The sequence below is a fragment of the Oncorhynchus masou genome, chromosome 14, assembly GCF_036934945.1.
Source record: "Oncorhynchus masou masou isolate Uvic2021 chromosome 14, UVic_Omas_1.1, whole genome shotgun sequence".
In the NCBI taxonomy this organism is placed as follows: domain Eukaryota; kingdom Metazoa; phylum Chordata; class Actinopteri; order Salmoniformes; family Salmonidae; genus Oncorhynchus; species Oncorhynchus masou.
In genome coordinates, this window is record NC_088225.1 from 34976777 (window position 1) to 34999139 (window position 22363).

Below are 22363 nucleotides of genomic sequence, written 5' to 3' on the forward strand. Positions count from 1 at the left end.
CTATAACTGATGCTTCATGGTCCATCATATTGCTGCTTGTCAACTATAACTGATGCTTCGTGGTCATATGCTCCCATCTATTGGACATTTTGCAATTAAAAGTTATTAATTCACCTACAGACATTGGTGGGGCTGCTGAGAAATAAAGTGTATTTTTCTGGTTAATTCCTTAGATCTCAAACCTGCCCCACCTTTCCCAGGCCAATTGCTCGACTTTCACATAGAGGTTACCAGGTCACCCAGTTCAAACCACATTTGAAAAATAAAACACGTGACTTGTTGATCAAGTGTTCTACCTTGCAATAATAAAATAACAAAACAAAAACAGCAAAATGCTGAGACAGGTTTTGATTAACAAAATAATCTAAATGCTATTTAGTACCATAATGGTATTTACTAACATAATATTATTACTAAAACAATTTCTAAAATAATTTGGGTTAAGGTTAATGCTAAAATAGGTAATACGTAGGGTTATATACTGATGTAAAAGGGCTTTATAAATACATTTGATTGATTGTTAGGTTCAGGGTTTATAAGGAAAAAACAGTATGGGTTTATAGCTCTCTTGCTCCTCCCTGTGGCCTCTGGGTACTACATAACTAATTCAAGACATAATCTGAGGAAGCAACTGCTTCAGATCTACAAATCAATGAGCGAGACCTGCCCATTTGTTTTCTAACTCAGTGAAACTGCGCAGCTTTCACTCAATCCGATGTCTACGAACGAACATTTCGATGCATATCAAATTACCCAGCAGTCATTTAGTAACAACAAGTCATCAAAAAAAGTGTTGTTTCTTAATTTAAAAAATGTCTTCTGGATTTTTAAATCGGCCACGTCTTGAAAAAGAGGACAGGGACATATGTTTTAGTTAGGTGGTATACCTTTTCCTGAAAACAAATATGGTTAACCATGACCAGAAAATGTTTAAGGTTTAGCACTGTGCGTCACCACAACGTGTATCCAGGCGAACGGTAATCACGCTCACCAAGTAGCTGTAACCCTGTTGATAATAAGTAACCTGACGTCAGCGTTCAAGCTTCATGCCGGCAGGTGTCACTGATAAAATAGTGAAGCTGCCATTGTGACGCAGAACAATGAGTTGGGAATAGAACGTTCAGAAGGTGAGTTGATTCCACGGAGCTCAATAGAACTAATAGGAGCTGGCAGGAAGAAGAATGACCTAAAATAACGCCTGTTTTTTTAGCGATACTATATAACATAACATAATATTATGAAACTGGGCACCATGGCGGATGCAATTAACTAGTTATCAGGAAAAAACGTTGTTGTAAATGTCATGTTTCCAGCCTACTTAAGGTGCAACGAAAATAATATTCAAAAGTTTGGTCCTTGGACACAGAGGGGTTAAACACTAAAGTTACCGTCCATCTAGTGAAGAGAGGAGGGGTTAAGAATGGAGCAGAAGAGACATGTTTGCTGTAACTAATGGTCAACGTTGTATTATAATGTATGTATGTATTGTAATGCCAGTGTTGACATGGGCCATCGTTCAAACAAAGAGATGCCTCCCTGACCACCAGTGTGTTTGGATATAATGAAGATCAATTCAGTGAAGAAGAACCTCTAGAGTTCTGACCAAAGAGCCCTATAAAGGGTTAAATATATACTGTATACTCAGACACTACCTAACCTCCTATAAAGGGTTCTATATATATTCTATATATACTGTATATTCAGACACTACCCAACCTCCTATAAAGGGTTCTATATATATTCTATATATACTGTATACTCAGACAGGCTAACCTCCTATAAAGGGTTCTATATATATTCTATATATACTGTATACTCAGACACTACCTAACCTCCTATAAAGGGTTCTATATATATTCTATATATACTGTATATTCAGACACTACCCAAACTCCTATAAAGGGTTCTATATATATTCTATATATACTGTATACTCAGACAGGCTAACCTCCTATAAAGGGTTCTATATATATTCTATATATACTGTATACTCAGACAGGCTACCCTCCTATAAAGGGTTCTATATATATTCTATATATACTGTATACTCAGACACCTCCTAACCTCCTATAAAGGGTTCTATATATATTCTATATATACTGTATACTCAGAGAGGCTAACCTCCTATAAAGGGTTCTATATATATTCTATATATACTGTATACTCATACACTTCCTAACCTCCTATAAAGGGTTCTATATAGAACTTTAGTGGTTCTGTATATTGTAGGAAGATAGAACCCTTTTTGGTTTCAACAGGAGTGAAGAGTGTGTTGATATAACGGATATATTGTCAGAATTCAGCTTGTAACAACGATCAGAATAAAAACTAGAAAGTTATGCCTGCCAACATATTAGATCATAATTAAGAGGCTAAATGATTGTGTCATGCTAAAATTTTATAGAGGTGTGTGTGTGTGTGTGTGTGTGTGTGTGTGTGTGTGTGTGTGTGTGTGTGTGTGTGTGTGTGTGCGTGTGCGTGCGTGCTCGTGTGTGTGTGCGTGTGTGCGTGTGTGTGTGTGTGCGTTTTGCGAAACAAAAATTCATACAAACAAACATTGTAATCTCACCTCTTAGCTTTGGTGTCATGTTCCCCAGAGAGTCTCATTTTAGAGGCAGGGCCCCCCTCCACTCTCTCCCCAGAGAGACTCATTTTAGAGCACTGACCCCTAAACAGAGATACAACATGCTGGTTGTGGTTAACACAGTGACAACTAAACAGAGATCCAACATGTTGGTTGTGGTTAACACAGTGACAACTAAACAGAGATCCAACATGTTGGTTGTGTTTAACACAGTGACAACTAAACAGAGATCCAACATGTTGGTTGTGGTTAACACAGTGACAACTAAACAGAGATCCAACATGTTGGTTGTGTTTAACACAGTAATTCTTGAAGGTCATATGTTCTCTTTTATTCATTATCTCTTAGAAATAAAACATTTACTAACAGACACATCCAAACAGTCAGGTGATTTAATGCATCACATGAATATGTAGTCCTGATTTATATTTTTCACCTTTTGTCCATAATAATAATAATAATAATACAATAATAACAATATAATAATAATAATAATAATAATAATCACAATATAATATATAATAATATTAATAATAATGTCTCACTTTCTCTTTTAATAATTTCTCCCATTCTAGTGTGTTGCTTTGTTCAACAGGTATGATATTATGATGCTGTTACTGAACTCAGTTCATAATATCGATGTTAAGAAAAGTCTGTTCAGTGGTTTCATACCAAATTACACAGGAAGCAGGAGCTCATTGGAATTTAGAAAACAACACGTTCTGATATTCTGAAAGACGACTTACAATTTATACATAAAAAATATACAAATTGTAAAATAACCGCGATATAGGAATATATGAACAACATGTTTTTGAATGTGACTTGACAACACCCAGTTAGCGCCATTTTGTATGATTGAACTGTCACGTAGCTGTCCCAGGTGAAATGGACTGTTACATCTGAGTGTTTCCCTGTCATTCACTATACTAAAATAACACCAGACATTGAATGTCTCTACACACTTTCAATAATCCCTGGGAAGATTCTTACCTTGTAGCCTGAATTCACAACCAGAACATGTCAAGTCATTGAGATATTTTCCGTTGTGCTGAGAGATCACCTTCCTGATGACAAGTGTCTCTGTATCTATGTTCTATGTTCAGTTGATCTTTGGATGCAATAATATCTGGTCAAAGTCTAGTGACACAACACCATAGTATTTCATAACCATAACAGCAGTTTAACCTTTGGCCAGTAAACACCATGGCATATTATAACATGTAGAATCATTATGATGATCCAGGTTCAACATATCTCTAACTTTGAAGTATGCAATGGGGTCCCACATTATTGACCCTCAAACCAACTCTTAGTTTCCTGATTCAGATCTGTCTAAATCAACTCTTAGTTTCCTGATTCAGATCTGTCTAAATCAACTCTTAGTTTCCTGATTCAGATCTGTTTAAACCAACTCTTAGTTTCCTGATTCAGATCTGTTTAAACCAACTCTTAGTTTCCTGATTCAGATCTGTTTAAACCAACTCTTCGTTTCCTGATTCAGATCTGTTCTAACCAACTCTTAGTGTCCTGATTCAGATCTGTTCAAACCAACACCAACTCTTAGTTTCCTGATTCAGATCAGTTTTAACCAACTCTTAATTTCCTGATTCAGATCTGTTCAAATCAACTCTTAGTATCCTGATTCAGATCTGTTTAAACCAACTCTTAGAGTCCTGATTCAGATCTGTTCAACTCCTCTGACTGTCATTGTCATGCCCTGTATATCTAAAGGAGTTGTCTAAAGCACACACAGCTCTGGGACCAGACTAATGTATCCGTGGCTGTGTCTAATCCTTCTACCTGCTGTTTTCCCTCATTATCCCTGAAATTCTTATGCATTTGTCTGATCATGGAATCTAACTGATCTGTGTCTAAATGTGCAGTGAACCCGTACCTCTTTCTCCATTTGGGGCCATAATATACATGTTCCTATTATCCTTGGATTCCATATAAAGTACCTCTCATCCCCGGTTAATTCCAGAACCTCCTGTGAGGATTTACTACCCACATTATTCAATGACTTTCCTTGTTATTATGCTTATTCTCACAATCTATGTGTGTGCTCTTATTCTCATTCATTTTTAATAGTCCCAGACTATTTCCCATATTCCTCTAATAGTCCCAGACTATTTCCCATATTCCTCTAATAGTCCCAGACTATTTCCCATATTCCTCTAATAGTCCCAGACTATTTCCCATATTCCTCTAATAGTCCCAGACTATTTCCCATATTCCTCTAATAGTCCCAGACTATTTCCCATATTCCTCTAATAGTCCCAGACTATTTCCCATATTCCTCTAATAGTCCCAGACTATTTCCCATAGCCCTCTAATAGTCCCAGACTATTTCCCATATATTTTAATAGTCCCAGACTATTTCCCATATTCCTCTAATAGTCCCAGACTATTTCCCATATATTTTAATAGTCCCAGACTATTTCCCATATCCCTCTAATAGTCCCAGACTATTTCCCATATCCCTCTAATTGTCCCAGACTATTTCCCATATATTTTAATAGTCCCAGACTATTTCCCAAATTCCTCTAATAGTCCCAGACTACTTCCCATATATTTTAATAGTCCCAGACTATTTCCCATAGCCCTCTAATAGTCCCAGACTATTTCCCATATATTTTTAATAGTCCCAGACTACTTCCCATATCCCTCTAATTGTCCCAGACTATTTCCCATATTCCTCTAATAGTCCCAGATTACTTCCCATATATTTTAATAGTCCCAGACTACTTTCCATATCCCTCTAATTGTCCCAGACTATTTCCCATATTCCTCTAATAGTCCCAGATTACTTCCCATATATTTTAATAGTCCCAGACTACTTCCCATATTCCTCTAATAGTCCCAGACTATTTCGATACGGGGTAGTTTCTTTTGGTAATGGCTTCAACTACTTTGAGTCATTGTGGACCCAATTTCGTTCAATTCTCAGCCCCCCATTTTATATTTCTCTAGATACTTTGGTACTTTTGAACTAAGTCTATATAAACATATGAAAAAGGTATACTGAATATGAATCCTCCTGGACTTTAGTGATTATCACCCAGACAGGATTTATACCAATGTATACGTCTAATGCAAGTTTAGATCCTTCCCCAAAAATCCATGAATAAAGACTACTGACCTTATTCTTGCAGCTGAGACTTCAATGTAGATTGGATCTCATCACTGCCTCTGTCGTGTACCAGTTCACCACTGGCCTGAAGTAGACCCTCAATCTTAGAGGTCAGGTCTTTGTCTTACGGATCCGTGATCCGCCCGTGCATGGTTATCAGCAGTTCCCTGGGACGACAAGCAGGTATTGAGATCCGGCTCGAAAGGACCAAGCTGTCATGAGAATTGTCAATCTCAATGATGATAACAATCACTATAGCTTTGACCAATTCCCCCAGGTTGTAAAGCTAGGGTTAATAAGAATTAGGCAAAGACTCAGATTCTGCAAAAGGTTTGTTGTAGTTTATTCATTAGAGCTCTAAATATCATATAATGCGAATAGCCTTTTATATAACTCCTACAAGCACCTACAAGTCTACAAGCACATCTGTTCCTCCCTGGGTGGAGGAACTTTATCTCCTGTCCTTGGTCTCATAGTACCATAACATGTCTGTTGTCAGGTCCTCTTTATCACACACAAACACAATGTTCCCACTGTCTCACAATATTATAGTATTATTAAACACATTGTCTGAGCTTCTGTAACTATTAGGGTGAAATACTTTAGTCATTACCCTTAATGTCATTCAGATTCTCTTATTATTACTTTAAACATATACATTCACTTATCACTGACAGGCCAGGTACAGTAGGTTATAAAAACACCCTGTTATTTCACTATTTAACCAGAACTGACGAACAGGTCAGACTAACAGTAGGTTATAAACACACCCTGTTATTTCACTATTTAACCAGAACTGACTAACAGGTCAGACTAACATACCTTAAGGGAACATTTTGACATTTGATGTATGGTTAGTGAGAAAGACCATATTGCAAATGTACGGCCCCTTACTAGACATCCGAAAAAGTTTATAAAATTCGCGGACGGCATTGGGCCGAGCGGCAGGGCCGGACCTACCGGGAAGTCATCAAACAAACTTTATCGGACATTCGGTTTTTTATAAAATAATCAAATTTTGGTCATTTTTCCACTGTCCCGGAAAATCCCACAAGAGGGAATAAGCAATCATATTGCAAATGTACAAAACATCACGAATCACGACGGGGCCTTATCTCCAAAACGGAAAATATTTTGAAGCCGAAACTTGGTGAGCGTAGGTTTGGCATAATGGGCAGTTGGCCCCGAACAAGATGGAGTCTAGGCCTCAACGGTTTTTGAGTTATGGCCATTTTTCTGTGATTAAAGGTCCAAAATGAAAATAGAGAAATAATTTTTCCGCTTCACGTCAAAGTCAAGGAGCCTCTGGTGTCAATAAAAAAAGAACCAGACATTTATCTATCGTCATTTAAGAGAAATCATACAATGACAAATTGGTGTTGTTCACAAATAGGTGTTTTAAAAAAAAAAACAGTTACAGATCCAGTTGCAGGTCGTTCATACAAATCTTTTTAATGTGTGATGCGGAGCTCTGCGAGATTTCTGTGATTTTCTGAAATAACAGACACTCACTAAACCCTCTGTAAATAACTCAGTTCTTAACGTAAAAACTTAAAACTCAGGATTCTGTAAAGGCATACCCCAATCAGGATATGAGTTTATTTATAGCTTCCTGTGCCAACCGGAAGTGCCTTAAATGGTGTCATAGTGGCTGTTTCCAAGGGTTAAAAAGGTCAGATCTTTTCAAAACTTCATGTGTGATTAGGCAACCCCCATGAACAGTAAGTCAGTCATTTCTCCCAACAGATGTCAAAGAAAAGCTCTCTCTCTCACACACACAGCAAGGATGTAGTGACAAAGTGCGGTGCTTAAAGACACACAGAGCCTGCAATGGAATTTCCATATTCTCTAGGCCGTGCCGAGTTCAACGAGATGCCCCGCTTGACCGTAGCTCGCTCTGATGGACACTGACTTGCTAGTTGACTTGTGTGCATTTGCAATATGTTTAAACGGAGAGGGACCATCACCAAAATGTCATTCTGAAATCAACACAAAAAATGGCATCACCATAATCTCCAGACTGCCGAGTTCAACGAGACGCCCCGCTTGACCGTAGCTCGCTCTGAGTGCAGCGACCGTGAAAAAGAGTAGGCCCAAAATGAAGCCTGGCCCTAAATGTCATTTGCTTTTGGGTGACAGTGAGAGAACCGTTAGGGTGAGAAGCACAATTCGACCTCAGGTACGATCCTGAGGTCCTCCCGATCTGTGCAAGCCTAACCTTGACCGTGTGGCATTAACCCTTAACAGTTAAAAGAAGGTGTTTACATCAAACAGTTTGCATTGACTTCTCGCCCCATAGGAATACATTGCCAGCACCCTTAAATTCAACCTGAAGCCTATGTGGGTTATGAATGCCGTATGAACCTGTCTTCGGTGACAGTCCATCAGGCCACTATGAGGTCTACCTGTGTTGATTCTAAGCTTCCTGGACCAACCGGAATTGGTTAAAATCACCCTAAAAGTGTATATCCATACCCTGCCTACAGTTGATAAATAGTGCATTTAACCCTGTGTAAATCAGTCAGTTCTTAACGTAAAGACTTAAAACTCAGGATTCTGTAAAAGCATACCCCATTGAGGATATGTGTTGACTTATAGCTTCCTGTGCCAACCGGAAGTGCCATAATTGGTGTCTCAGGGGCTGTTTCGAAGGGTTAAAAAAGTCAGATCTTTCCAAAACTTCATATGTGTGATTAGGCAACCCCCATGAACTGTAAATCAGTCATTTTTCCCATAAAAATTCAAAGGAAAACTAAATCACACACACACACAACTTGGAATGAGGGACGTATTGGGGTGCGTATAGACATACACTGCCTGCATTAGTTAACCTTGTTGGAACTTTTAAAGAACCATCAGACATAGAGTTCCGAAACTTTAGAAACCTGTTCTAGACCTCAGTTCGATAGTGCGTGGTGAGTTACGTGGCTCTAGAAGGTTCTCGTACCGAGAAACAGCCTCGTACATTTGCAATGACTTCAATTCATTTTTGCATCACGAAAATGACGACATTTAGAAATGTCCCAGAGACGCAAGACTAGGTGCTTTACGACCACCTTAGCCCATATAGACGGACCCCAACGTTTCTGTCCGATAGCTCATTCAAGGACCCCGTAGCAAGTGAAGGAAAAAAATGGATTTTCAGCACCAATTAGGGTCTTGCTCGGGCACCAAATGACCTATCGAGCCAAAACTTGGGATTCAGTTCAGTCAATTTTGCAATTCTGCATGATTTTTTAGCATGACAAATTTGTGATGGTAAATGCCTATTGAAACATATTGCAAATGCACATGCATTTGCAATATGATTCTATAGTGAAAAAACATCACCAAATGGACATGATGAAATCAACACAATCACTGCCCGGCCATCCCGAGTTCATCGGGCCTGTCAATTTCTAAAGGATTTTGGGGCATGTCAAATTTCTTATGGCATTTGGCCCCCAAAAAGGTGACTTTTGACTCTGACTTTTGACTTCCTATGAAATCATATTGCAAATGGACAAATCATGTTCCTTATGCACAAGTAAAAAAAAATATGATAATAACATTTTACAAAAGTATATTCATACAGTTCTTACACATGATTAATTGACATAAAATCAAAACAATTTCGAAAAACGGTCTAGAAAGCACTTTTTTATGAGGGTGATAAGTTTTTTTTAAAGTTCACATTTTTGACTTTTGACTTCCTATGAAATCTTATTCCAAATGGAGAAAACATATGCCTTATGCACAAGTAAAAAAACAAATCATGATAATAAAATATGACTAAAGTATGTTGATACAGTTCTTATACATATGTAATTGACAAAAAAGTCGAAAGAATTTCGAAAAACGGTCCAGAAAGCACTTTTTTGGGGGGTGATACGTTTTAGAAAAAAAATGCACTTTTTCAAAATGTTGCTTTTGGATGTTGACTTGTGTTACATTTCCAATATGAAAAACCAAGGTGGAACGCACTAGCCACCTGTTAGATTTTTTAAAGTGCAATCAACTTTACACGAAACGACGCCGAATTGAGTGGTATTGGACACCGTGTATATGGTTTGTCCAGTGCCAATGACTTCCCATTCATTTTTGTCCATTTCAGGGGGGTATTCCCTTACAGTAGGTTATAAACACACCCTGTTATTTCACTATTTAACCAGAACTGACTAACAGGTCAGACTAACAGTAGGTTATAAACACACCCTGTTATTTCACTATTTAACCAGAACTGACAAACAGGGCAGATACAGTAGGTTATAAACACACCCTGTTATTTCACTATTTAACCAGAACTGACTAACAGGTCAGACTAACAGTAGGTTATAAACACACCCTGTTATTTCACTATTGCCATACCAGCAGCTCTGACCAAAACAAGTTACAGGCAGACACACTGCTCTCATAACCAGCAGCTCTGACCAAAACAAGTTACAGGCAGACACACTGCTCTCATAACCAGCAGCTATGAGGCCCCGGGTGTTGCAGGAGGAATTAAGTGAATGCCCATCGTTACCAATACAGTTCTGTCATTTGAAAGGAAAGCATTGTCGTTAGATGTAACTCAACTAAAAACATTCAAGCATTACATTGTATAACTTCTGTGTTGACTAAATATTTCACCTGTTGAAGTGTTTTACTTATTCTTTTGAGACAAACACTGAAGGCAAATGTTGAACACCTTGAGTGATGGGAGAACAGACTAGAATGGTAGCAAAGATATATGTAGCAACAACATGATGAGGATAGCTAGCTAATCTTTTTCTAGCTAACTACTGTAACATTCTTTAGGTGTTTCTAGCTATATTAGCTAGCTACTGTAACTAACATTCTTTAGGTGGTACTAACTATATTAGCTAGCTACTGTAACCAACATTCTTTTTTTACTCATTTAAATGTGTTCTTTGTGACAGAATGTTAAAATGTAGGTGACATTTTAGTTATGAATATAAACTGGTAATAATCTAGTGGCCAATCTTCATTGTAAAAGGCACAAAATGTTTCTGATCAGAATTCAGTTTGACTTGGATGGATATTTCATGTGATTGAAAAACTATCAGCTTTTATGATGCTGATAAAGAGGCACCTTAACAGACGGAATCTAACTGAGCAGTGTAGCCTACAGGTTATACACTGAGTGGACTAGATATTACTCTAATTGAGCAGTGTAGTCTATAGGTTATACACTGAGTGGACTAGATATTACTCTAACTGAGCAGTGTAGTCTATAGGTTATACACTGAGTGGACTAGATATTACTCTAACTGAGCAGTGTAGTCTATAGGTTATACACTGAGTGGACTAGATATTACTCTAACTGAGCAGTGTAGTCTATAGGTTATACACTGAGTGGACTAGATATTACTCTAACTGAGCAGTGTAGTCTACAGGTTATACACTGAGTGGACTAGATATTACTCTAATTGAGCAGTGTAGTCTATAGGTTATACACTGAGTGGACTAGATATTACTCTAACTGAGCAGTGTAGCCTACAGGTTATACACTGAGTGGACTAGATATTACTCTAACTGAGCAGTGTAGTCTACAGGTTATACACTGAGTGGACTAGATATTACTCTAACTGAGCAGTGTAGCCTACAGGTTATACACTGAGTGGACTAGATATTACTCTAACTGAGCAGTGTAGTCTACAGGTTATACACTGAGTGGACTAGATATTACTCTAACTGAGCAGTGTAGTTTACAGGTTATACACTGAGTGGACTAGATATTACTCTAACTGAGCAGTGTAGTCTATAGGTTATACACTGAGTGGACTAGATATTACTCTAACTGAGCAGTGTAGTCAAATCAAATCAAATTTTATTTGTCACATACACATGGTTAGCAGATGTTAATGCGAGTGTTGCGAAATGCTTGTGCTTCTAGTACCGACAATGCAGTAATAACCAACAAGTAATCTAACTAACAATTCCAAAACTACTGTCACACAGTGTAAGGGGATAAAGAATATGTACATAAAGATATATGAATGAGTGATGGAACATAGCAGCATAGGCAAGATACAGTAGATGGTATCGAGTACAGTATTTACATATGAGATGAGTATGTAAACAAAGTGGCATAGTTAAAGTGGCTAGTGATACATGTATTACATAAGGATGCAGTAGATGATATAGAGTACAGTATATACGTATGCATATGAGATGAAAAATGTAGGGTATGTAAACATTATATAAGGTAGCATTGTTTAAAGTGGCTAGTGATATATTTTACATCATTTCCCATCAATTCCCATTATTAAAGTGGCTGGAGTTGAGTCAGTGTCAGTGTGTTGGCATCAGCCACTCAATGTTAGTGGTGGCTGTTTAACAGTCTGATGGCCTTGAGATAGAAGCTGTTTTTCAGTCTCTCGGTCCCAGCTTTGATGCACCTGTACTGACCTCGCCTTCTGGATGATAGCGGGGTGAAAAGGCAGTGGCTCGGGTGGTTGTTGTCCTTGATGATCTTTATGGCCTTCCTGTAACATCGGGTGGTGTAGGTGTCCTGGAGGGCAGGTAGTTTGCCCCCGGTGATGCGTTGTGCAGACCTCACTACCCTCTGGAGAGCCTTACGGTTGTGGGCGGAGCAGTTGCCGTACCAGGCGGTGATACAACACTATCTTCTCTTTTTCAACCTGCCATCTACCCACCTGGGGACTGAGGGTTATGAGAGAACACCCACATCACTGGCTTCTCTTTATTCAACCTGTCATCTACCCACCTGGGGACTGAGGGTTATGAGAGAACCCCCACAACACTAGCTTCTCTTTTTCAACCTGCCATCTACCCACCTGGGGACTGAGGGTTATGAGAGAACCCCCACATCACTAACTTGTATGTTCTACAGCCTTGTAAAGATAAGGACGGGATGACTGGGAGGCAGGTTGGCATTTATTGTCATGAATCTTGCCCTGGAGGCAGTTCAGCAAAGTGGTCACTAGCTGACACAGGCACAAAGTAATACAATCTGTAATACAAAGTAATACAACCTGGGGCTAGGGGGAACAAGGAGTTCCCTAAAGGGAACACCCCCTCCCATTCAGCTGAAAAAATATTCTTTAGAAATATGTAATATACTTTTCACACATTAACAAGTCCAATACAGCAACTGAAAGATAAACATCTTGTTAATCTACACATCGGGTCCGATTTTTAAAATGTTTTACAGCGAAAACAACATATATTTATGTTAGATGACCACCAAATTCAAAAACAAACACAGCGATTTTTCAGTCACAAAAGCATAAATATAGATAAAATGAATCACTAACCTTTGATTATCTCCATCAGATGACACTCATAGGGCATCATGTTATACATGTATTGTGTGTTTTGTTCGATAATGTGCATGTATATATATAAAAATCGCAGTTTACATTGGCGCGTTACATGCAGTAATGTTTTGGAATCAAAACATCCGGTGATTTTGCAGAAATACTCACAATAAACATTGATAAAAGATGCAAGTGTTATTCACAGAATTAAAGATAAATGTATCCTCTATGCAACAGCTGTGTCAGATTTAAAACAAACTGTATGGAAAAATAATAATCTGAGAACGGTGCTCAGAACCCAAAGAAATAGCCGCCATTTTGGCGTCAACAGAAGCTACAAAAAACACTATAAATATTCACTTACCTTTGAATATCTTCATCAGAAGGCAGTCCCAGGAATCCCAGTTCGACAATAAATTACTGATTTGTTCCATAAAGTTCCAAAAAGCCCATAATTTAGCCACTTGTTGCTAGCTTGTTCAGCCCAGCATTCAATCTTCAAAAAGCACGAGTAATTCCTCCAGACAAAAACTCAAAAAGTTCCGATACAGGTCCTAGAAACAAGTCAAATGATGTTTGCAATCCATATTTAGGATGTTTTAAACATTAATCAGCAATAAGGTTCCAACCGAAGAATTTCATTGTCTGAAGAAAAGCATAGGAACGGGAGGACACTCTCTCGTGACCGCGCGTAACGAGACCGAGGCTTTCTGCCAGACCACCCACTCAAAGAGCTATTATGAGCCCCACCTTTATAGTAGAATCATACAACCAGAATCTAAAGACGGTGACATCTTGTGGAAGCCCTAGGAAGTGCATGCTCATCCATATTGAAGGTAGACATCCAATGGCACTGTTTTCTAAATTGAGTTCTCACTTCCTGTTTGGATTTCTTCTCAGGTTTTTGACTGCCATATGAGTTATGTTATACTCACAGACATAATTCAAACAGTTTTAGAAACATCAGAGTGTTTTCTATCTACCAGTAATAATATTATGCATATATTCTCATCTGGGACTGAGTAGGAGGCAGTTCACTCTGGGCACGCCTTTCATCCAAAAGTGAAAATGCTGCCCCCTAGCATCAACAGACAGGTTCTTAATATCTTGTGGAAATCACGCAGTTCTGCCTCCATGTCAAGATTCATGACAAACATCAACCTGCGACTGTTTGTTTTCACAATTAACATGCCTTTTCTTGTTTCAATTATGTTTTATTATGAAAAATACAATATCTTTTTGTATACTTGTACAACTAAATGAACTAAAATCACATTTTATTTGTCACATACACATGGTTAGCAGATGTTAATGCGAGTTTAGTGAAATGCTTGTGCTTCTAGTCCCAACAATCCTTATATACACAAGTGTAAAGGGATAAAGAATATGTACATAAACATACATGAATGAGTGATGGTACAGAGCGGCATAGGCAAGATGCAGTAGATGGTATAGATTACAGTATATACATATGAGATGAGTAATGTAGGGTATGTAAACATTATATTAATTGGCATTGTAAAGTGGCTAGTGATGCATTTTTTTCCATAATTTTCCATCAATTCCCATTATTAAAGTGGCTGGAGTTGAGTCAGTATGTTGGCAGCAGCCACTCAATGTTAGTGGTGGCTGATAAACAGTCTGATTGCCTTGAGATAGAAGCTGTTTTTCAGTCTCTCGGTCCCTGCTTTGATGCACCTGTACTGACCTCTCCTTCTGGATGATAGTGGGGTGAACAGGCAGTGGATCGGGTGGTGATGATGCACCTGTACTGACCTCTCTTTCTGGATGATAGTGGGGTGAACAGGCAGTGGATCAGGTGGTGATGATGCACCTGTACTGACCTCTCCTTCTGGATGATAGTGGGGTGAACAGGCAGTGTCTCGGTGGTGATGATGCACCTGTACTGACCTCTCCTTCTGGATGATAGCGGGGTGAACAGGCAGTGGATCAGGTGGTTGATGTCCTTGATGATCTTTATGGCCTTTCTGCGACATCAGCAGTGTATGTGGAGCGTATGTCCATATATAACTGTACTATTTGTTATTCAACATAAAAGACGTACAACAAATGATCACATTGGTATTTTAACGGTGTTATTATTTAAATTGTTTACATTTAAGAGTTTAATTGTTTAATTGTTTAAATTTAAGAGTTTAAATGTTTAAACAGAGGATACATCTAAAACAGTATAAAACAAGATGATAAACAGAGGATCCATCTAAAACAGTATAAAACAAGATGATAAACAGAGGATCCATCTAAAACAGTATAAAACAAGATGATAAACAGAGGATCCATCTAAAACAGCATAAAACAAGTATAGTATGTTCTGAGAATGTTACTTTAACGTCAACTCATAACGTCACACTATAACTTCATGGGAGTCTTGTGGAAAGACTGCATGTTGTTTTGGGGGGATTGAGTGACATCTTCATCAACATTTGCAGAATATTCCTGTAATATTTTCACCTCTTGTCAGACGCCAACAGTCTAGTCGGCTGCAGACATTCATAAGGAGTTCAATAAGTTTATTTGCCATTTGCAGGTATTTAAAGTAATAGATACATTGTAATTCCTTGTTGGATCTCTCTCACATATAGGACAGTACATACCAGAGGAGGCTGGTGAGGGGAGGACGGCTCATAATAATGTCTGGAACAGAGTGAATGAAATGGAACACATGGAAACCACGTGTTTGATACCATTCCACTTATTCCCCTCCAGCCATCACAAGCCTGTCCTCCCCATCACAAGCCTGTCCTCCCCATTACAAGCCTGTCCTCCTCATTACAAGCCTGTCCTCCCCATCACAAGCCTGTCCTCCCCATTACAAGCCTGTCCTCCCCAATTAAGGTCCCACCAACCTCCTGTGGTACAAACACAAACAGTAAAATATATCATGAAAAAGTGGTAAAAGATCAGAAAAGGAACCAAAAGGTTCAGTCATGTTCTAATAGTCTGAACCAAGTCTGAACCTGTGATCCAGAAACTGATTTAACAGGCAGATAGAACTGGGATAGAAGCTGTTCTAGAACCTGTGATCCAGAAACTGATTTAACAGGCAGATAGAACTTCGATAGAAGCTGTTCTCGAACCTGTGATCCAGAAACTGATTTAACAGGCAGATAGAACTGGGATAGAAGCTGTTCTAGAACCTGTGATCCAGAAACTGATTTAACAGGCAGATAGAACTGGGATAGAAGCTGTTCTCGAACCTGTGATCCAGAAACTGATTTAACAGGCAGATAGAACTGGGATAGAAGCTGTTCCAGAACCTGTGGTCCAGAAACTGATTTAACAGGCAGATAGAACTGGGATAGAAGCTGTTCTAGAACCTGTGATCCAGAAACTGATTTAACAGGCAGATAGAACTGGGATAGAAGCTGTTCTAGAACCTGTGATCCAGAAACTGATTTAACAGGCAGATAGAACTGGGATAGAAGCTGTTCTAGAACCTGTGATCCAGAAACTGATTTAACAGGCAGATAGAACTGGGATAGAAGCTGTTCTAGAACCTGTGATCCAGAAACTGATTTAACAGGCAGATAGAACTGGGATAGAAGCTGTTCCAGAACCTGTGGTCCAGAAACTGATTTAACAGGCAGATAGAACTGGGATAGAAGCTGTTCTAGAACCTGTGGTACAGAAACTGATTTAAGAGGCAGATAGAGTGTGTATTTTTTATTTTACCTTTATTTAACAAGGCAAGTCAGTTAACTTCTTGAAACTCCCCAACCCGGATCCGGGTTTGTGACTAAAGCCTCAGGCTCATTAGCATAACGCAACGTTAACGATTTCTGAAAATCGCAAATAAAATGAAAATAATGCTTCTGCTCTCAAGCTTAGCCTTTTCTTAACAACACTGTCATCTCAGATTTTCAAAATATGCTTTTGAACCATAGAAATTGACTAATTTGTGTAAGAGTATGCAAAGCTAGCATAGCATTTTGTGTAGCATGTAGCACGCAACATTTTCACAAAAACCAGATAACCAAATAAATAAAATCATTTACCTTTGAAGAGCTTCTGATGTTTTCAATGAGGAGACTCTCAGTCACATACCAAATGCGCAGTGTTTCCTGAAAGCGTCTGTGTGTAGGAGAAATCGTTCCATTTTCTACATTGCGTCTGGCTACCGAAACGAACCGAAAATGCAGTCACCTACAACGTAAAACTTTTTCCGGATTAACTACATAATATCGACCGAAACATGGCAAACGTTGTTTGGAATCAGTCCTCAAGGTGTTTTTTCACATATCTCTTCATTGACATGCAGTTCGTGGAAGCTTGCTTTACTCTCTGTATCGTTTGGAAAAATACTGGCAGGTGACTTTTGCGCACCAATTTCGGCGCAGGACACCGGGCGGACACGTGGTAAATGTGGTCTGTTATGGTCAATCTTCCAATGATCTGCCTACAAATACGTCACAATGCTGCAGACACCTTGGGGAAACGACAGAAAGGGCAGACTTACTCCTCTCGCGTTCACAGCCATATAAGGAGACCATGGAATACAGAGCCTCAAAAATCCTTGTCATTTCCTGGATGCCATCTCATCTTGGTTTTGCCTGAAGCTCACGTTGTAGGGCACGCACAGAGAAGATCTTTGTATTTCTGGACACGTCAGAGTGTTTTCTTTCGAACGGTAGCAATTATATGCATAGTCGAGCATCTTTTTGTGACAAAATATCTTGTTTAAAACGGGAACGTTTTTTATCCAAAAATGAAATAGCGCCCCCATAGATGTAAGAGGTGAAGTACAAATTCTTATTTTCAATGACGGCCTAGGAACAGTGGGTTAATTGTCTGTTCAGGGGCAGAACGACAGATTTGTATCTTGTCAGCTCGGGGATTGGAACTTGGAACCTTTCAGTTACTAGTCCAACGCTCTAACCACTAGGCTCCCCTCCACCCCATGTGTGTGTTCAGTGAGTGTGTATCAGTATGTGTGTCCAGTGTGTGTGTGTGAGTGTGTGTGTGTGTGTGAGTGTGTGAGTGTCCAGTGTCCAGTGTGAGTGTCCAGTGTCCTGTGTGTGTGTGTGTGTGTGTGTGTCCTGTGTGTGTGTGTGTGTGTGTGTCCCGTGTGTGTGTGTGTGTCCTGTGTGTGTGTGTGTCCTGTGTGTGTGTGTGTGTGTCCTGTGTGTGTGTGTCCTGTGTGTGTGTGTCCTGTGTGTGTGTGTCCTGTGTGTGTGTGTGTGTGTGTGTGTGTGTGTGTGTGTCAGGTTATTAGTTACAGGGACACTGCAGAGTCATCGTAATAAACCCTAAACCCTGGATAGAGGGGCTCAGTGAATGTGGAGGTGAATGTGTTCAGGTGGGTCAGTGTGTCAGAGGAGGCTCTATAGAAGGACAGAATTCCGGCTGGCCAGTCCAGATACACTCCTACTCTGTGGGAGCTGGTGGAGGGGTCCCAAATGGTAGTGGGATTACTATTGTGACAGGCAATGTAACTGTTGTCAGAGCAGAACAGACTCCAGGACTTGTCATTCCATCCAAGCCAACAGTCAGCACCCCTTCCTCTCCTGTTGATTCCTTTATATGCCACTCCTATATCAGCCTCTCTCCCACTCCACTCAACCTCCCAGTAACAGCGCCCAGTCAGACCCTCTCTACACAGCACCTGTCCCCAGACCTCAAATCTCTCTGGGTGTTCAGGATACGGCTGCTCCTCTCTCCTCCATGTCACCTTTCTGTTCTCCTCAGACAGAGAGAGGTGTCTGTTTACTGTGTTTAGGTCCAGTGTGAGATCACATACATCTGATGGATGAAACCAGACACAATATTAGAAATCATCATCATTCACATTAGAATGTTAACTCACTTTTCACTAATTCATTTAACCTGAGTATTGATAGCTAGCATAGCATTAAGCCTAGCATTCAGCAGGCAACATTTTCACAAAAACAAGAAAAGCATTAAAATAAAATAATTTACCTTTGAAGAACTTTAGATGTTTTCAATGAGGAGACTCTCAGTTAGATAGCAAATGTTCAGTTTTTCCAAAAATATTATTTGTGTAGGAGAAATTGCTCCGTTTTGTTCATCACGTTTGGCTAAGAAAAAAACCCGTATCCGAGAGCGTAATTATAGCCTCAAGCTCATTACCATAACGCAACATTAACTATTCATGAAAATCGCAAATGAAATGAAATAAATATATTGGCTCACAAGCTTAGCCTTTTGTTAACAACACTGTCATCTCAGATTTTCAAAAAATGCTTTTCAACCATAGCTACACAAGCATTTGTGTAAGAGTATTGATAGCTAGCATAGCATTAAGCCTTGCATTCAGCAGGCAACATTTTCACAAAAACAAGAAATGCGTGTTCATCACGTTTGGCTGAGAAAAAACCCTAAAAATTCAGTCATTAAAACGCAAACTTTTTTCCAAATTAACTCCATAATATCGACAGAAACATGACAAATGTTGTTTAGAATCAATCCTCAAGGTGTTTTTCACATAACTATTTGATGATAAGTCACTCGTGGCAGTATGGTTTCTCCTCTGTTCAAAATGGAAACATGCACACACCTGGAGATTACGCAATAATTTTGACGGAGGACACCGAGCGGACACCTGGTAAATGTAGTCTCTTATGGTCAATTTTCCAATGATATACCTACAAATACGTCACAATGCTGCAAACACCTTGGGGAAACGACAGAAAGTGTAGGCTCTCTCCTTGCGCATTCACAGCCATATAAGGAGACATTGGAACACAGCACCTCAAAAATCTGGCTCACTTCCTGCATGAAATTTCATCCTGGTTTTGCCTGTAGCATCAGTTCTGTGGCACTCACAGACAATATCTTTGCAGTTTTGGAAACGTCAGAGTGTTTTCTTTCCAAAGCTGTCAATTATATGCATAGTCGAGCATCTTTTCGTGGCAAAATATCTTGTTTATAACGGGAACGTTTTTCATTCAAAAATGAAATACTGCCCCCAGAGGTTCAAGAGGTTATGTAGATGTTTCTTGGTATCAAAAGGAGAAGTTAAGGGAACTTGAGACTTGTGGTGTGTGTGTGTGTTATATTTTATACTGTTATATGTATGGTAATATAAAACACAAATATTATATATGCATCATGAACACAAACACACACACATTGTCAAAGCAACTATTTGTAAACTTTGGTGTCCCTGATTTCTGCTTCTGTTGAACTTCAGCTGATATTTAATATGACCAAGTAAGTGATGATGGTGGTCTTTGACTTGGACTTAACTTGAATTAAGACTTATTCTTAGTCATATTTTTCACAGCAGTCAACACTCACATTTTCTAGGCCCAGGTTTCATTCTGTTCTCTCCACCATGTTCCACACTGTAGCGGTAAGCAGAAGAACAGACAGTCATTGAGGGATACACCTGAACTCTCACACACACACACACTGGACACACACTGAACACACACACACACACACTGAACACACACATGGACAGCTCGGCATTCAACACCATAGTACCCTCCAAGCTCGTCATGAAGCTCGAGACCCTGGGTCTCGACCCCGCCCTGTGCAACTGGGTACTGGACTTCCTGACGGGCCGCCCCCAGGTGGTGAGGGTAGGTAACAACATCTCCTCCCCGCTGATCCTCAACACTGGGGCCCCACAAGGGTGCGTTCTGAGCCCTCTCCTGTACTCCCTGTTCACCCACGACTGCGTGGCCACGCACGCCTCCAACTCAATTATCAAGTTTGCGGACGACACAACAGTGGTAGGCTTGATTAACAACAACGACGAGACGGCCTACAGGGAGGAGGTGAGGGCCCTCGGAGTGTGGTGTCAGGAAAATAACCTCACACTCAACGTCAACAAAACTAAGGAGATAATTGTGGACTTCAGGAAACAGCAGAGGGAACACCCCCCTATCCACATCGATGGAACAGTAGTGGAGAGAGTAGCAAGTTTTAAGTTCCTCGGCATACACATCACAGACAAACTGAATTGGTCCACTCACACAGACAGCATCGTGAAGAAGGCGCAGCAGCGCCTCTTCAACCTCAGGAGGCTGAAGAAATTCTGCTTGTCACCAAAAGCACTCACAAACTTCTACAGATGCACAATCGAGAGCATCCTGGCGGGCTGTATCACCGCCTGGTACGGCAACTGCTCCGCCCTCAACCGCAAGGCTCTCCAGAGGGTAGTGAGGTCTGCACAACGCATCACCGGGGGCAAACTACCTGCCCTCCAGGACACCTACACCACCCGATGTTACAGGAAGGCCATAAAGATCATCAAGGACATCAACCACCCGAGCCACTGCCTGTTCACCCCGCTATCATCCAGAAGGCGAGGTCAGTACAGGTGCATCAAAGCTGGGACCGAGAGACTGAAAAACAGCTTCTATCTCAAGGCCATCAGACTGTTAAACAGCCACCACTAACATTGAGTGGCTGCTGCCAACACACTGACACTGACTCAACTACAGCCACTTTAATAATGGGAATTGATGGGAAATGATGTAAATATATCACTAGCCACTTTAAACAATGCTACCTTATATAATGTTACTTACCCTACATTATTCATCTCATATGCATACATATATACTGTACTCTATATCATCGACTGCATCCTTATGTAATACATGTATCACTAGCCACTTTAACTATGCCACTTTGTTTACATACTCATCTCATATGTATATACTGTACTTGATACCATCTACTGTATCTTGCCTATGCTGCTCTGTACCATCACTCATTCATATATCCATATGTACATATTCTTTATCCCCTTACACTGTGTATAAGACAGTAGTTTAGGAATTGTTAGTTAGATTACTTGTTGGTTATTACTGCATTGTCGGAACTAGAAGCACAAGCATTTCGCTACACTCGCATTAACATCTGCTAACCATGTGTATGTGACAAATAAAATTTGATTTGATTTGACATATATAGCATATATCAAGCAAATGTGTGTGTGTACTGTGTGAGTGTGTGTGTGCATGTGTGTGTGTGTGTGTGAGTCCAGTGTGTGTGTAATTCCTGTGTGTGTGTCCAGTGTGTGTGTCCAGTGTGTTTGTCCAGAGTGTGTTTGTCCAGTGTGTGAGTGTTTGTGTGTGTGCGTGTGTGTGTGTGTGAGTCCTGTGTGTGTGTGTGTCCAGTGTGTTTGTGTCCAGTGTGTGTGTGTCCAGAGTGTGTGTGTGTGTGTGTGTGTCCAGTGTGAGATTTACACTGGACACACACACACACACACACACACACTGAACTCACTGAACACTGAACTCACACACACACACACACTGAACACACACACACTGGACACACACACACAGTCAACAGTCAGCATATAACTTTGTCCAAGTGGTGGTCAGAATGTTTGTCTTAACTAAGTCCAACATGTCTGATATGAACATTGACATAAACCCTCTA

General features: G+C 39.9%; 2 protein-coding genes across 5 annotated transcripts in view; both read right to left on the reverse strand.

Moving 5' to 3' along the window:
• Positions 1-3695, reverse strand: part of LOC135553884 (uncharacterized) — a 63297-nt gene extending 59602 nt beyond the window's left edge. Inside the window, exons 1-2 of the mRNA XM_064985811.1 lie at positions 3578-3695; positions 2570-2668 (exon numbers count right to left, since the gene is read on the reverse strand). Of these exons, the coding sequence (XP_064841883.1) occupies positions 2570-2652 (83 nt within the window). The 5' untranslated portion in view covers positions 2653-2668; positions 3578-3695. The remainder of the gene's footprint in view (positions 1-2569; positions 2669-3577) is intronic.
• A 10466-nt stretch (positions 3696-14161) lies between these two features.
• LOC135554789 (NACHT, LRR and PYD domains-containing protein 3-like) overlaps positions 14162-22363 on the reverse strand; it is a 59638-nt gene continuing 51436 nt past the window's right edge. For all 4 annotated transcript variants that reach the window (XM_064987221.1, XM_064987218.1, XM_064987220.1 and 1 more), the window contains 2 exons: positions 20261-20307; positions 14162-18742 (listed from right to left, as the gene is read on the reverse strand). In XM_064987221.1, coding sequence (XP_064843293.1) covers positions 18216-18742; positions 20261-20307 — 574 coding nt within the window. In that variant the 3' untranslated portion in view covers positions 14162-18215. The remainder of the gene's footprint in view (positions 18743-20260; positions 20308-22363) is intronic.